Raw genomic sequence first — 15,979 nt, 5'->3', positions numbered from 1 at the left:
CAATTGCTCTCGTTGTCTTCTTCAGTCCCAAGTGACCAGATCATCCCACAGCACAAGAACTCCATATGGGAAATACGGACATGTTTGAAGTCGAGCTCTCTCTGTGACTCACAAGCTTAGCCTCTTACTGCGTCACATTCTCCAGATACCTTCTCTGCAGAGAGCATACCGAAACTAGCTAAGTGTGTCTTTAAAAGTGCAGAAGTCTTTTCAGCTTAACAGCATTAGAGGACACACACAACACGTTGGCCTCTTCTGTGCACTTGCTCTTCCGGTTGCCTGATTTGCTTAAATAGTTTGAGATGATTATCGTGTATGTGTCCTATTCCTTGTATTCTTAGATACACATGACATGTGACAACATTTGTTTTGCAAATACACAAGATAGAGCACAAATGACACACACTTCCAACTGAAACATATCCCTCCCAGCTAAATGACATTAAATACAAATATATACTGTGCTATTACAATTTCCCTTAAGTGCATAGGTCAATGTGAAATGAATAGACAAGAAATGATGTTCAACACAGTTAAATTGTTTGGTATATCGGTCTTTAAAACTCTGTAAGAAGAAACTTATATAAACAACTGAATATTTGTGTTGAAGTTTTATTTTTGAGAAGAACTGTGATGAAGTACAGTGTATACACTTTACACATTACATCATGTAAATGAAAAATGAATACATCATTACATAACACAATAAATATTGGCCTGGTAAACACACATACACTCACTCCCTCTTTCAAACATTAACAACCAAGGACAAGTATGAACATGCCTGGGAATGTTTCTAGATCAAATGCCCGTGCAATAAAACACAAACATAAGTTCAAGGGGCAGGACAGCAACAGCCTTGAGGACAACCTTCTCTGGCGAGACTTTTGCGTTTGTGCATGCCACCCCAAATTCTACTAATGTGTATTTCCTTCCAAGATTCACCCGTACGTATACACACACACACACACACACACACACACACACTGTTTTTCTCCCTGCCTGTTTATCTGACACTGTACTTCTCTTTCTCGACTTGAAGCGGTGGCAGCAACAACACGACAGTGAAACAAAGAGCCCAACTGCCTCGGCATGTCTCATCAAGTCCAGCATAAGGCCGTGGTGGGGTGCAAAACAAAGATGCTTTTCTCTGGCGGCCTGGCCCGTCACCCCACTGCCTGGCAACACGCCAATACTCAAGGAGCTCCACATACCTCTGTTCCCCAGCAATGCACTCCAACAGAAACTCCGATTCGATGTCTGACGCCCTGTGAGGTTATTGCAGGGGACAGGCCAAGTTAAACATTAAACTGAATAGGGTGAGCAAGACTGGCCTCAACACACACATACAGACTATTTGGACACTCTATTTGGAATATCAAATGCTAATTTCATCCATGTAAAAAAACACAACCATAATGAACTAATCAACACTGCAAATGAGCTTTTAAAAAAAAAAAAAAAAAAAAAAATCACCAAAAAGAGTGACAATCAGTAAATATACATTCCAGTGAAAACAAAACCCTTTGGGTACTCATCTTTGAGTGCAGATCAAGCAGACAATAAGTACTGTGCAGACATGCAGAAGTATCACTCACTCCCGTGAAACTATATGTACACTATTCCAGAATTGCATTTACCCTGATGTAAAACAAATCATTGTAAAATGAGATGGAAACTTTAAGTGCCAAGTAAAACAATCACCCAAACTCGTTTGTGCTTTGTGACCATGGACTCCTCTGAAACATGATTAGGGATACTTTAGCCGCCGCTTTTGAACATTCACGCTCCAAAACCCTTGAACGGATTCCTCACAGCAAGGGCTCCAGTGTCACAAAAGTAGGAACCCGCTCTGGCTGCCAAGAGACCCGCGTCCAGTAGAAAAAGAGTTCAAAGCTTGAGTGCTCCACTGTGAGTGGCCAATGGGCCTCTCTTGTTCTGGTGCTGAAAGGCTGATTCAGCAACCAAAGCTAACACATTAGAAAAACATGAAGCATTTACATGTGCAGGCCTTAAATCTCACTTCTGGCTTTTCTCCTGAAAGCTGCTTCCCTGAAATTAACCTGCTAGAAAACTGCATTAAACAAACACATGATCTAGAATCCCTGGTAAATCCATGGAACAAAATGACAAAAGATTATACAAAAACTATACATTTTTCACCTTAAAGAATGTCATGTGAAACATTTCTAATGACAAATAAACACAGATTTACAATTCCATAAGGTCAGAAGAGGTAGGGATAATCTGGGCATGGGGATGGTGCAGTGACAGGCCAGGGAGTTTCTCCACAAGAATAAAGGAGGCTGTCATTGGCATCTCTGGCTCAAACAGACATCTCTGTGTGCCCTGAGATTCTGCCCAGTGACTTGTGCTTGAACAAAGCTGCTAAGGACGAGTGCCTTTTCACCGTGGCGGATATAGTGTCCGGCCGCTCGGAGGGCTTGTCCACGTGAGTCTGTGGCGGGCCCGCACCGCTGCGATTTTTCTGAGGAGCCCCCAGCAGCTCCCGGACCTCGTTGGTCGTGTCGTTGCCCAAGTACTGCCAGGCCCTGCGGCCACTGGTGTCCCGTAGCCTCACATTGGCCTTGAACTTGAGCACCAGCACGCGGATGAGCTTCTTGTGGCCGTACATGGCGCCCAGGTGCAGCGGGGTGTACCCACAGGTGGTCCTTCCATCAACATCCAGCGTCATCCCCGCCTTGTTGACACCGTACCACAAGGTGTTCAGCACCCGGTGGTCCCCGTGCTTAGCGATCCAGTGCAGCACGGTGTAGCCGGAGATGAAGTCCCTCTTGGACAGGAGGCTGCCGTCCTCCCGAAAGAGCGAGTAGATGACAGGCCAGTCCCCAGAGGCCGCCTTCACCATCCACTCGTGCTCTTTGGACTCCAGAGGGACCGGGGAGCTTCTGTGGACGAAGGCCCGGTCGTGGTGGCAGGCGGAGAGGCTGGCCGTGCTGGAGGCCCCAGAGAGGGAGAGGTCCCTGCTGCTGGGCGACCTCTCAGGGGTGGTGGTCAGCGGGTAGTTGATGCTGAGGGAGGAGGAGAGAAGCAGCAAGCGGCTCTGCCTCGCCGCCTCGTGGTCCTCAGGGAAGGGCTGGTCCAGGTCCGCCCCGAGGCTACGGCTGATGCGGCTACGGAGGCGCTGGCCAGCTTGGCGGGGCGAAAGCCTCAGGAGGCGCTCTGGCACGGGGGGCCAGCTCGACTGCAGGGCGACTCCTGCTCCAGGTAGCCCGTGGATCGGTGGTAGCCAGGGACCTGTGTTTGCACTGGCCGGTGTAGCAGTGACAACAGCTTCGCCTCATGAGCACGCTGCAGCGTCTCCCGCAGCTGATCGCCCGGCGCAACCTCCATCGCCCTCTGGTTCAGACTGTTCTCGCTGCTCCACACCTCTTGGGTCAGTGGAAATGGCCATTCGCAGTCTGACCCAGGCAGACATTCATGAGTGGAGGACAGAGGAGTGTGGTAGAAGTGCTCTGGGGAAGCAGCAGCAGCAGCATCTGGCATGTAAGAGGGGTCCAGGGGGAGACTACGGCGCTGGAGAGGAGAGTTCACTGCAGCTGCAGCCCGAATGTGGACCGACTCCCTATGCAAATGGTCCAAGGACTCCCTCTTTGGTCTCACTAGACAGTCGTTGCTGGAGCTCATCTGATGACCTGCTTTGGTAAATGGTGGTGATTCAATGTCAGCAATACAAGGGGAAGAGCTGTAAATCCCAAGAGTGTTGCAAAGGGATGGGTGCAGAGGCCAGGGTGCGGGCTGAATCCCCAGATTTCTGCATCGGGAGCTCTGTTGAAGCTGCTGCAGTTCAGGGCTTTGTCTCAGTTCCTCCAGTGAAAATGTTTTCAAGTCAGAGTGGATAGAACTAGGAGGTGAACAGAATGTTGTGCTCCAGCCATCAGCTTCTCTTGCCTGTCCTAGATTGCTAATGTCAACACTATTGTGCTTCAAATTTGTCTTCACGGGCTCTTTGTCCCAGGCCTGTTCAAAGCTCTGACCGCTCCCACTAGAACGTTTGGATTCAGAGCTGAAAGGGGGTGTTAGCAATGGTTTCAAAGTGCGGTTGGCATAATTACCTTCTGTTATAATAATTGATGTCGGGCTAGCTTCCCACGTTTGTGGAGGAGACATTTTGACAGTTTTTTCGAAATTTACCGTTTCTGCATTATTATTGTTGTTGATTATAATACCTGCTGCAGGTAAAATTTCCAAGCTGCTCTCAGAAGCGACTGATGTTGGAACTTGCGCTGCCTTGTTTGTTTTCAGTTTGGAGTTCGTCTCACCAGGCACCCTTCTCTCCCGGCTTCGGTTGGTTGCCCTTCTTGGTGAACGCTCTCGGTGCCTCGACCTCGAATTCTCAAGTTTCTCGTCTTGGCGTTTTGGTATGTGAACGCTGCCAATGTCTCCGACTGGCAGTATGAATTTCTTCCTCAACACGACGTAGCTGACTCCATCCTCATGCTTCACCACTGCCACGGCATTCACAAACGTTTTAAATTGTTCCCTGTTTTGTACACGGTCCTCATCCTCTTTCAAAAAGTACTTGAAATGACCCAACAACTCCGCATTTCGCACTCTTCCCCCATTACAGCGTAAAAATCCTAATAGCGACTCTTGGGTAAAATCGGTGGCCATGCTGAATCTATAGCCTATCCAACTCGCCCGAGTTTCGGCTTCAAAGTTCAGTGTGAAAAATGTGACAGCAGCAACGGATAAACTCCACCCAGAGATTCTTTAACTCCACCTGCAGGTTATCTACATACCTGAGAGGTAAATGCGCTAGCGACTGCAAGGCGAGTAAATTATGCAGTATTGGCAATTTCCTTACTGTTTTCTCGAGTTTTGCTTCTTTTTCGCTGGCTTTGTCATGACGAATGTCTGAGAAACTCCATCGCTACCTTTTTCTAGAACGTGCCTGGCGTGTATGTGTATTTGAATGCAGTAAAGCAATTTGTTACACTCGTTATACTTCCTGACACTGAGGCCGTCGGCCCGCCGGCCCACGGTTGCAAGGGTGTTTTTTCCGCTCACAGGCGCTAGGGGGAAGCGAGACGGCCACCATTCAACCCGAAAAAAGTCATAGCCTATAACCATTCCAATAACTCTGAAGCGGTTAAATGAAGGTAAATTAAGCTAAAAAAAACCCTGAATAGTGTGCCTTTAATATCCGAGGGGATCGCTAAAAAATGTTTGACTTGTAAACTCTGTTTAATGAATGTTGGCATTATTGACATTACTCTTTGTAGATTAGCCTACTACAGAAGTCCTATATCCAAGCCACTAGATAAAAGTAAACAGAAATGTCTGAGAAACAGATGTCTTATGGCAGACTACCCACTAAAGCCTAGTCTGTTGCTCTTCTCTTCAGCCCTATTTCAACCTGAGCACATATTTTAGCCTATTTGTCTTAATTGTAAGCAAACATCTGAATTGAAGAGGTCATGGGCTTTCTCATAACTGATCAAATTATGATACATACACATACATACAGTATGTGATACCTAGCCTACATACCAAACATTTGACCACAAGATAATGAAGTACATAGATGCACATGGCATAGTCCAGAACAGATACAAAGTACAATCATGTATATAAGTAATTGTGTTCATGACACATTAATTAAGCCAGCCTTGGAATGAATAAAGAGATGTGACAAGAGCGGGTCAGAGGTCAGGTTCTTTATTGTTGCCATGAGTTTCAACAGCACGGGCATGTCCCTGGCCCCCAGGGCAGAGCTTTTCACAGAAACAGAGCGCATGGAAGAGTGCAGCAAAATAACAATGAAGAACTAAGGCTTTCCTTCCCCTTCAGTACATTTTTTTCAGTATTTTCTCAGTTTTATTGCACAGGTATATATATTTATAGAAGAACTACAACTTGTTTCCCCTTCATGAAATGCCAGGCTTGATCAAAATGCAACACATCATAGTGCATGTCTGAGTGGACGTTTTAATGCTTCTTGTAATAGAAAATGTGACGGGGGGGATTCATCTCACCCTTTAAGTCCAAACACACCCAAATATCACAACACACTGACATCACCAGGCCACCACTCTGGGTTAGGGGTTTATATATTAGCATGTTATCAGACACTTTAGACAAAATTTATGTAAGAGAGAGCTACCTTCCATTTGAGCTAATCAGCTATTCACTCCATACAAAACTCATCTTACATTCAGTTCTGTTTGGCAGTGAATGACTATGGGTATACAAGGACACATAAACACAAACATGTAAAAACAGGTTTAGGCTGAGAGGTTAGAAAAGACATTCAGACAGAATTTCAAAAGGACAAACACACTGAAAATTGGAAATGAAAAAATGACAGATGAAGTTGATGACATTGTAGTTAGACATACACAAGTCAGTATTACAAAAAGTTCTGGGAAAAGTACTACTTTTTTTGGTCATGGGGAGATTTTTCTATAATTTATGATTTTTTTTTTATCGCTTTTATTTATTTTTTGCTTGTGCTCCACAAATGCTTATGAGATAGCAGCATATGTACTTGAAACTTTTTTTTGTATGTTTTTGGGGCTCTGCTCTGGGGATCAGACTTATGCCAGTAACTGCGGTATTTTAATTTTCTTACACCCCACATTGCTTCTCATATGTGGCACAGAGAGAGATCTGAAAGACACGAGGCCTTTTTTTTGGGCAGGAGTTGGTGGTGGTGGACTGGACTGCACTGCAGGCTAGGGGACACTGACAGGCTGCAGAGGGGGGCAGGGCGAAGAGCTGCCCTCCTGCCGCGGGACCAGCAGGGAGCTGCAGCCACGCACCACCGCCGCCTCCCCTCCGACCGCCCCCTCCGCCGTCAACGTCGTCGCCGGTGCCTCCTCGTTGTACAGACGCTTGATGCCGTCAAAGAACTCGTCCACCTCCATCTGCTCCACCTTGCGTTTGGCCGAGGGCTTGCAGCGGAGCCGCCCGGTGGGGCGCAGGCGCAGGTTGGGAGGGGAGAGCAGGGCCAGGGTGGGGGTGGAGGCGGAGGTCGGGCTGGGCTGAGGGACCCGAGCCTGGGCCTGTGCGAGCTGTGGTAGGGCCGAGGGGTGCCAGCGGGGCTGGGCTCGCCTGGCACAGGGCTCCAAGATCTGGGGCAGGGGCTGGTAGATGAACACAGTGTTGGGAGGCAGGGAAGCCTGATGTCTGGACAGGCTACGTGCCACCTGCTCTCGGCAGCAGATCAACTGGGTGCTGTCAATCTGAGGTGGGAGGGGGAGAGGCATTAAAGCAGTGTTAATATTTCAGACAGGAGTGCTGCATCTGCCCCAACAGAATATCTCATCTCAATTTTGCATCTTTCTACCTATTTTATGTGATTTTATTTGAAAATGTCAATTTGTTTTTAAACATTTTCCAAACTTCACCATTGAAAAAAAAAAAAAAAAAAAAAAAAAAAAAAAAAAAAAAAAACTCATTCAAGACTTGACTGTGGAACACAACTGCCATTTCCCTATGTGACTGAATTGTTATAGGCCTTCAGCTTGTCCAACGGCAGCCATTACGGACCTGTGCCTTGCGGAGCAGGTCGATGGTGAGAGCCAACCAGTCAGGACAGCAGCTCTCCAGCTCCAGCGTCAGGAGGCCCAGGGCCAGCATGGAGCCCTGCGTCTGCAGCAGCCGGTGGTCTGCCAGGCAGCCCAGCAGCTGCTGCGTCAGCAGGGCCAGATGCTGGGACGCGCTCGAGCCCAGCAGACCTGCCAGCGACGGGGATTTGCACGACAGCACCATCGCATGGAACTGTGGAGGGAGGAGGAGAAAAAAAAAGGAAAGAAAGAAAAAAGGCGTCAGATGAAGAGGCTGTAACCGTGTGTGAAATGGAGAGAATGAGAAGCCTGAGTGCCCTTGAGGTTTGCAACAATATTTGCCAGACTAACAATAATGCTCAAAGCCAACAGAGCAACTCTTCAGAAATGTTTGTTCAGAGTTTCAGTTCAAGAGGAATAAGGTGAACTGTTGTTGATTAAATTTACTCAGTGGGTGTTGGAGGCTCCCCAGGCTAGACTCACAATGTGAAGAAAGTCCAGCGGTGTGGCTGTGTGCAGATCCCAGTTCAGCTTATCCAGAATGATCCTCTCCATCCGCAGTATCTCTGAGGTAGAACAGCCACAGCTACTGGAGCCAGCCAGGTCACTCAGAGACGGGATCCGCTGCAGACAAGCAAAATAAATGTCAGAACACACACACACACACACACACACACACACACACACACACACTCACTAGAGATGAAGACAGGTGGGTGGGTAGAGAAGTCTCTCTGGATAGAGGATGTCTCCCTGGTGGTCTAGTGGTTAGGATTCAGCGCCCTCACCGCTGCGGCCGATTCCCGGTCAGGAAATGCGGCTTTATGGACAGCTGTGGCCTACTGGTTAGCGGTTCGAACCCCGACCAGTAGGCACAGCAGTTCACCTCACTGTGTGCTTCACTAATTCACAGATTGGGATAAATGCAGAGACCAAATTTCCCTCACGGAATCAAAAGAGTATATATACTTAGAAAACATGAGTAGAGAAAAATGGACAGTACAGGGCAGTGAACAAGAAATAAGTCAGGGGGCCACAGCAGAGGTTAGACGTGTTCACACACAGACTTAAAAGGCTGTTATGTAATGCTAGGAAACAAACAAGCCTAACCCTTGTCCACAGGCTAGCTATTGCGACAGACAAAAGGACAGGCTCACACTGTGGCTGAATGCATATCAGTCCGCCGTGCTTTACACGCACCGTGAAAAGAACTAAGATCAAACCTCAGAGCAAGTGAGACAAACAACCCGTCAGTCAAGCTGAATCTGAGGTTTACACTGTGGTCACTGCCACCCAAAGCTCTCAGCTGACATCACGCTTTCAGAGAACACATGACGTTGGCAGGAAACCATGTCACGATTACAGGCACTTCACAAGAAGTGAACGTTGACTTCTGTGTTTCGCAGTTTCTGTTGTTAATAGGGCTTCAATAGCAGGGCTCTACACCAACATTTACTTTCAGGAGCACTTGTGCGCCCAAGTTAAAAAATTTAGGAGCACAGACAAAAATTTGGGCGCACAGTCAGTTCTGTACTTAACTTACACATAATGTAACATTATACTGCAGCTAACAGTTAAACATGCCAGTGCACCAATTGCAAATATTAAGAATGACTGACAACATTTAGGCTACAGGAAACAGGATTTTAAAGATCAATGCCTACTTTATTTTCAGTCTGTTCTATTTTCCTACATTTTGTTAATGTAAAATAATATAATACATTGCCATATTTGCATTTAGCCTGTTTATTAAGTATCCTGCCAAATGTAGGCTAATTTATTTATTTGTGAATCCATCTATAGCTAATCCAAATATGCCCATGGTGACCTATCTGACAGCATACTGCCTAATACTACTACTAAAACAGTCCATTTTCTCTTCCACAAAACCCAACATGGGCTAATCAAGGATATATGTTTTATACTTTTAGTTTTTATTTGAAATATCTGCATTGATGGGGGCAGTAGGCAAACGTTAGGCCTACTTTCGTTTGCACTCCAGCTTGTATTAGGTGTAAACAAACAAGCATGCGTGGAAGCCTGGAGTTGTCAGTAGCGTTTTACCTTTGAATAAAATGGTATTACGGGAGGCTACTTTTGTGCCCGTTCGCTACAGCTATATTTTGCATATTGCAGCCAATACATCAACTGGGCTAAAAGGCATGTTAGGTTACCTTTCCTTCTCTCACTGCATTCTCAGAATCTCATCCTGTTCCTCCTATATCCAATGAATTCGTGGATAGAAGAACTAATTTCTTCAATCTTTGCATCTTGGCTGGCTAGTCTAACTTTCCGCTTTTTCTGCGCTCTTGGATTTGATAAAAGCGACTACTAGCGAGTCACAACGCTAAACTGCTAACGTTGATGGGAGGTGTAGTTCTTATGCTGCATCTGCGACGTGATTCTATGGTTTGCACCAGTAATGTTTCTCGATGTTGCGGTGTATTTTATAGACAAACATTGACATGGTTAGAAGTCATTCGCACCAGTGCGCCTAAATATTTTTTTGCACTCGCACGGCATCATTTTTACTCGCATGTGCGAGTGAAATGGGCGCACTGTAGAGCCCTGAATAGTACAGAGAAGTCACGGTTTGTTTCATACAGGAGTTTGGACATTATAGTTTGATAAAAGTTCGGTACATCAAATCCATAATGTCAGGTTTCACAACCCGTCCAAAGGAAAATTCTGAGAGCAGCCCTATGTCTTCATCTATTGCCATAGTTGGTAGTCGTTTTTTACACCGAGATCACGCAACATTCACGGGAAGAGGCATGCCGCATCGTGTGTCTAAAAACAAGGCACAACATTGCCAGGTGGGTAGCCTGGCGGGCCATCCTATATCATTGAAATGTATAGTCTGGAATCGAATCATTCACCTGCTTAATCCAAGGGGCGGGCAGAGAATTGTCTTTTAAACTGCCTAGGCATGCAATAGGCCAGCGCTACGACCATATCCGTATCCGGTCGGCAAAACGGCAAATTAAGTGCATTGTGTTGCTCTACTTTCAAAGAAAAGCACAAGTCCAACTCCTCCAAAGTTGACGCCAACGCCGATTCAAACAACCGCTCTTCGTTCGCCATAGCCACCTTCCTTGTTGTTCACCGTCGCAGGATGTCGTTATCCTGTTAAGCCCGCCTTAAGACTCTCTAACGAAATAGAGCGCTGTGATTGGAGAACATCCACGGTGTTAAGCCAATAGAAATTCCTATGGTTCGATACTAGACGTACAGGCTGAGCAAATTAATTTACCGCCGCTAGGGTGCGTCTAGATTTCTAGGCTACCAGGTGGGTACTTCGTACCGCGAGTGTTTACAGTACATACAAGCCGGCATATTGAGGAGCTAGGAGGCAGGACCAAATAGCAAAATGAAACGTGACGTGCAACATTGGGTGTTAGGAGTAGCCTGACACATGGGAACGAACTATGCATGATTTTCTGAACTGGGAATTTTGCCATCACTAATTTTACCCTCATAACCTTTGACAACTGAAATACAATATGATACAATGAACAGAAAGCCTCTTCAATGTTCTTTTATCACCATGTAGGCTAGCCTGTATTCAAATTTATGTAGCCTATGAAAATAAGTCACTTAGTGAAGGAGCTAGTAACGTTGCTGTAACCTGAAGATGAGAGATATAGGCTACAGTTAAAGGTCATGTTGGTCATTCTATAAATGCTTTTCTGATGGATGCCAGAAACTGCATATTATACTGTACTATGACCATTTGTAAGGGTAACTCCTGCTATCGCATGTTTTGGGCCAGGTCCATAGGGGAGGTCCTATAGGCTACAGAAATGTTTCTGGAGATAACGTTGAATTTAGTCAGACCTGTGTGAGTAGAATATGGCCAAGCTAGCTCCATCTTTAACTAGCTAATATCAAGAAGAATGCATGATGGAAATAACAGTAGACTAACTATGGATAACTTGTAGACCATAAAGGTAAGAGTTCATTGTCATTACATTTAGCTGTGTTTGCTTGTTTGGCTGCATAGCATGCTAGTTTGTTTGTTAAACAGTGATATTAAGCTAAGTTCGCTAATGTCCAGCTTCTAGATGTAATGAGGCTAACAGTAGTTATAATGTGAAGCTTCCTATGACAGACGCTCAAGGAGTTCATGCTTTGTTTCATCAATGGATTTTAGGATAGCTTATATGGCAACCGAATGCATTCAGACCTACAATCAACTCTAGCAGATGTTAAATGACTGGAAGCTTTGTGGACTTAAAGATTGTCGTAATGTGCCGTCCCTGCTATTGCTGCTTTTGATTAGTCAGATTTTAATCTCCTGTGGTGGGTTGGACATATGTAGTGTCATCAAAACGCCCGCCCAGATTCCCCCATTAACACATTTACACTGGTGCCCGAATGAATCTTTTTGCCTTTGTCTACCCTGCCTGGTGGTAAAATTGGCGAGACACTTCAACCCGCCGTTCCGCCTCGATGTGTGTAAAAAGGAGAGGCGCTCCGCGATAAAAGGGTTAGACATTTGCGGGAAATCCCGCAGTGTAAAACGGGCTACTCACACCAGACATCCCAATGCTTTCACTACCCTCTTTCAAAACCCATACTTTCTATTTTATTTTTAACACTCACCTCATCCTCTTCATTGGTCTTTGCAGCCAGGAAGAAGCAAGTGATGGCAATGCAAGGCAGGTACTTTGGGCGGGCCTGAGGGGGGAGAAGGAGCAAGACATGAAGACGGCGTGATCAGACAGAGAAACCCTGTTTCACCCTGCAACCTAATTATTCATTAGGAACCTCACATGACTGAAGAAAAAAAAAAAGAAAGTAAGAAAAACACAATGAGACGAAATGAAACCAGTATTACCGAGAGGAATAGTAAAGAGATATGTGGGTCATTGGAGTTGCTGGAGTAATGATAGGAAAGCAAAGGCTAGGTTAAATGACAACATTGAAGTGCTGAATAGGCAAAAAGCGAGCGCAAACCGCTACATTCTGCTCAGCCGATTAAGCTGGCTGAGAGACCACCATCAACCACTTTGAAAGGTCAGGTGCTTCCTGTTTACAAGCCAACATGAGCTTACTTGGGCCTCGTATTTAACATGCATGTCTGCAACAATTATGAGTTATTACAACTGTATTATTAACCATATATGACCATATCCACTCATAAAACCCAGGAAATTGCTGTAATAGCGCTCACACTATATGATTTTAAGATTGTGATGCTAATCTCAATGGGTGTGATATTCAAAAAAAAAGAACATACATTGCTTGTCTCTTAACTGTTACTCACTAAATTAGCTGGAGAATTATTTGTTTTTCTCCTGACAAATTAGCTAAGAGATAAATAAATGGTTATATAAATATAAACACACACTATACACATTAACACCACAGACAGCCAGAGCAGGGAGCAGACATTTCAGCTGGGCTCCACGCCAGTACAAATAACCTTTGTGAGCTTGAGGATACCTTGATGGCTGCCAAAAAGCGGTCCAGTATACTGATGGCCAGGCAGAGGGTCTCTGGATAGAGCTTAAGTTTGCTGTGCAGGTCAGTGAGCCAGCGCACCGCCTCATCTCGCTGGCCAGGAGAGATATCTGTATCCTGCAAAATTGACACAACATGCCAAAGGTCAGGTCACTGAAATAGCCAATGCACAGCACAAGTTCTCCACTTGAACAACTGCTGTCTGTGATTCCATTCATTGGTTGCGCTGCAATGCAGTCATGAGTGATTCAGTCTCAGTCATTTACAAGCATTTGGGGGGTGTAAACCTTCAACGTGGGAGCAAATAATCAGGTTCAGACACTGACCTACATCACAACCACATAAATAAAGCATGCCCATCTTTATCATTTGCCATCCTCAATGCAATTTAAGAGCTTGTTGGGAATATTCTGTTACTGTATTAAATTACAAAAGTAAGGGAACACCTCCTTTGTGTGGTAGGAAGGCACTTGGAAAATACCAAAGCACTTGGAGCCTTGCTTACATTTCAAACACAATATAAAAAAAAAAAAAAGAAGATGTAGGCCTTACATAAAGATTTGGGCCTTACATTAAAACGTTCCAGGATTGCTTAGCAAGAATTCTTCTGCACATGCTGAGTCAAGCCAATAAAACAAAACTGTGTATAAGAGCAAAGTCAGAAATCCAATTTGAAGGTGCCAGGCATCACTTAACAAATCTTGTTTGCTTGTGCACACCACCTGCAGCACGCGTACAGCAGATTAAAAGCCTGAAGGGAGCCAGAGGTCAAGGGCTCTCCTTCGAACAGTGACTCATATGACGAGCACCATTTGAGCACAGACTTGTGTGAGGACACATTAACTGCACAGGGAGGGCAAATGGGAGAAAAGGTACATAGTCTGTGAATGACCACCATTTGTGGTGACACCTTGACTTTAACTCACCTGAGTGGAGGGCTTCTTTGGCATACGGGCCTTCCACATTATGGCTTCCCTAGAAGCTGCCTTTTCCAGAAGAAAAGACAGCCTCTGGCTCTCCAAGGGTTCTGCAAACTTCATCACGACCCCTGGATGTGCCTACCTCCACACTGGATACAGCTACCTGTGGGGGGAGCCAAGCCACCATAAAGGATTCATGTCAAACAAAGACTATGGGCCAAATAGAATAATTAGTTCATATACAGAAGCAGCTGGTTTCCAACGACATGACTGAATTATGAGAGGGTGAAAATAAATACAATAACGAAATTATGAACGGGCAAGTGAGCTTATTTATACCTGAAAAAAGAAGCCTACCATTTCACTTCGCCTGTCTAGTTTGGATAACTCAACGTTAACTTACTACATTACTAAATGAACATACAATAATAGTCGCATCAAAGCATTGTTAATTTGATTTTGACTGACTGCAAAGACCCATTTGCGTACAAGCTAGCTAACGACCAATGTCTGACAATGAAAACTAACACGGTGAGACTTTAACAATCATGACCATAATATTATTTCCGCGAGGTAAACAATGACATTCTAATCGTTTTTCTATTCTGTGGCATTGATAGCTGACGTTACAGACAAAATTGTCACAAGTGACCCAACTACTAGCTTATTATGAGCTTGTAAGGTTTTATTTCAAATACACGGGGTGTGGGGAGAGGAATTGTTTTTTTGGTTTACGGTTTAACTTAACCAACTGCAGGTGCAGAAACTGAAACACTTAGTCCTTATTCCCTCATTCTCCGACTTAGAACTAGTTGTATGTTAGCCATCACGGCTAGCTAGTTAATGGCTAGCAGGTTCATTTGTCACCTCGTAGTGTTGACGTTACCTCTTTAGACACTACCTTTAGATCAACAAATGAAGGAAATCCAACATGTACAATGCTGTTGAAACCATAGATTGAAATAGCACGCACACATAGCCAGTGGGCACATATGAGCCATCTTATTTTCTTTGAACAAGGGGAAGCTCTCTAGCTAGCATTAAATGGCTAACTTGGCTTACCTCCCCTGCAAAGCTGTGAGATCCACAGTCCGACTTGGAAATCATCCGGTCCATTAAACAGAAGTAAAATAAAGGGGTGTTGCGGGCCGGTATGTCTATTTTACTCGTCCATCCTGGTCTCCATTTCGTCTTATTTGGAGGGAAGAAAAGAAGGGATCCTTCCAAATTGATATTAAAAATAAAACGAACGGAAAAGACAGATGCGTCTATTTCCGAGGAGGGGACTGAAGAAGGAAAGAAACTGCTCCGCCCACCCTCACACTGCGTGTGATTTGCAAAGCGATTGGAGCACATACATTAAATAATATACGTTTATTCCACACACATTTCCCCCGATATCTGACAGGGCATGCGAAATAGATAAGCCAGCTGAAATAACAATGTAAAATGATGTATTATTTACTTATCGTTCTGCTGTAGGGACTACTTTCTTTGGCGTATGAATAATGTAATGTCTCGTCCACATTACGCGAACTACGAATGTTGATAGCTCGCGACAACGAGGCCGAACATTTTACACAGGACAATACAATTGTATGGTAGGACAGTAGAAAGGCTTGTCAAACGAAACGAAAATAGTCTTTCCAAAAGAATACTAAAACAAGTATACATCTATTACACATTTTCGCATGTGATGTGTTTACAAGACATTTAGCTCAGTACCATATTTAGATAACGTTACATTTTCTCTTGATGTAAAATATGTCAGATTTGCAAATGACCATCCATTTCACACACCCCCCACCCACACACACAAAGTATCAGCATCCATCCATTTCAGGGTTTGAAATCCAAAATGTACTTATTATACTTGGAAAGTTACAGTGGCATTACATAGATAATTAATCGAGTTTAAACATTTAGCTTGAAAGGTTTATCAAACATTATAGATAGTCAAGTCAAGTAACATTTATTTATATAGATAGGTTGTTTGTTTTGTTTTCTACGGTTTAAAACATCCCAAGCCCCAAACTGGGAGCAATGCCCAATCGGAAGAAG

The 15,979-nt window shown here is 44.7% G+C and overlaps 2 protein-coding genes across 2 annotated transcripts; both read right to left on the bottom strand.

The window, feature by feature from the left end:
• Positions 1-598: 598 nt before the first annotated feature.
• Positions 599-4,831, bottom strand: LOC125304594 (ankyrin repeat domain-containing protein SOWAHA-like). The gene is given in 2 exon segments (XM_048258997.1): positions 599-3,283; positions 3,286-4,831. Coding segments are annotated over 2 exon segments (2,307 nt in total). The 5' UTR covers positions 4,636-4,831; the 3' UTR covers positions 599-2,326.
• An 835-nt stretch (positions 4,832-5,666) lies between these two features.
• Positions 5,667-15,224, bottom strand: ccni (cyclin I). Its single transcript, XM_048258994.1, has 7 exons — positions 14,981-15,224; positions 13,925-14,081; positions 12,981-13,115; positions 12,138-12,212; positions 8,016-8,156; positions 7,516-7,746; positions 5,667-7,208 (listed from the first exon to the last, which is right to left on the bottom strand). The coding sequence occupies exons 2-7, from the start codon at positions 14,036-14,038 to the stop codon at positions 6,699-6,701; spliced, it is 1,206 nt and encodes a 401-aa protein (XP_048114951.1). The 5' UTR covers positions 14,039-14,081; positions 14,981-15,224; the 3' UTR covers positions 5,667-6,698.
• Positions 15,225-15,979: the final 755 nt, after the last annotated feature.

Source organism: Alosa alosa, chromosome 12, assembly GCF_017589495.1.
Source record: "Alosa alosa isolate M-15738 ecotype Scorff River chromosome 12, AALO_Geno_1.1, whole genome shotgun sequence".
Classification (NCBI taxonomy): Eukaryota; Metazoa; Chordata; class Actinopteri; order Clupeiformes; family Clupeidae; genus Alosa; species Alosa alosa.
This window is presented reverse-complemented; position numbering and strand designations above follow the sequence as displayed.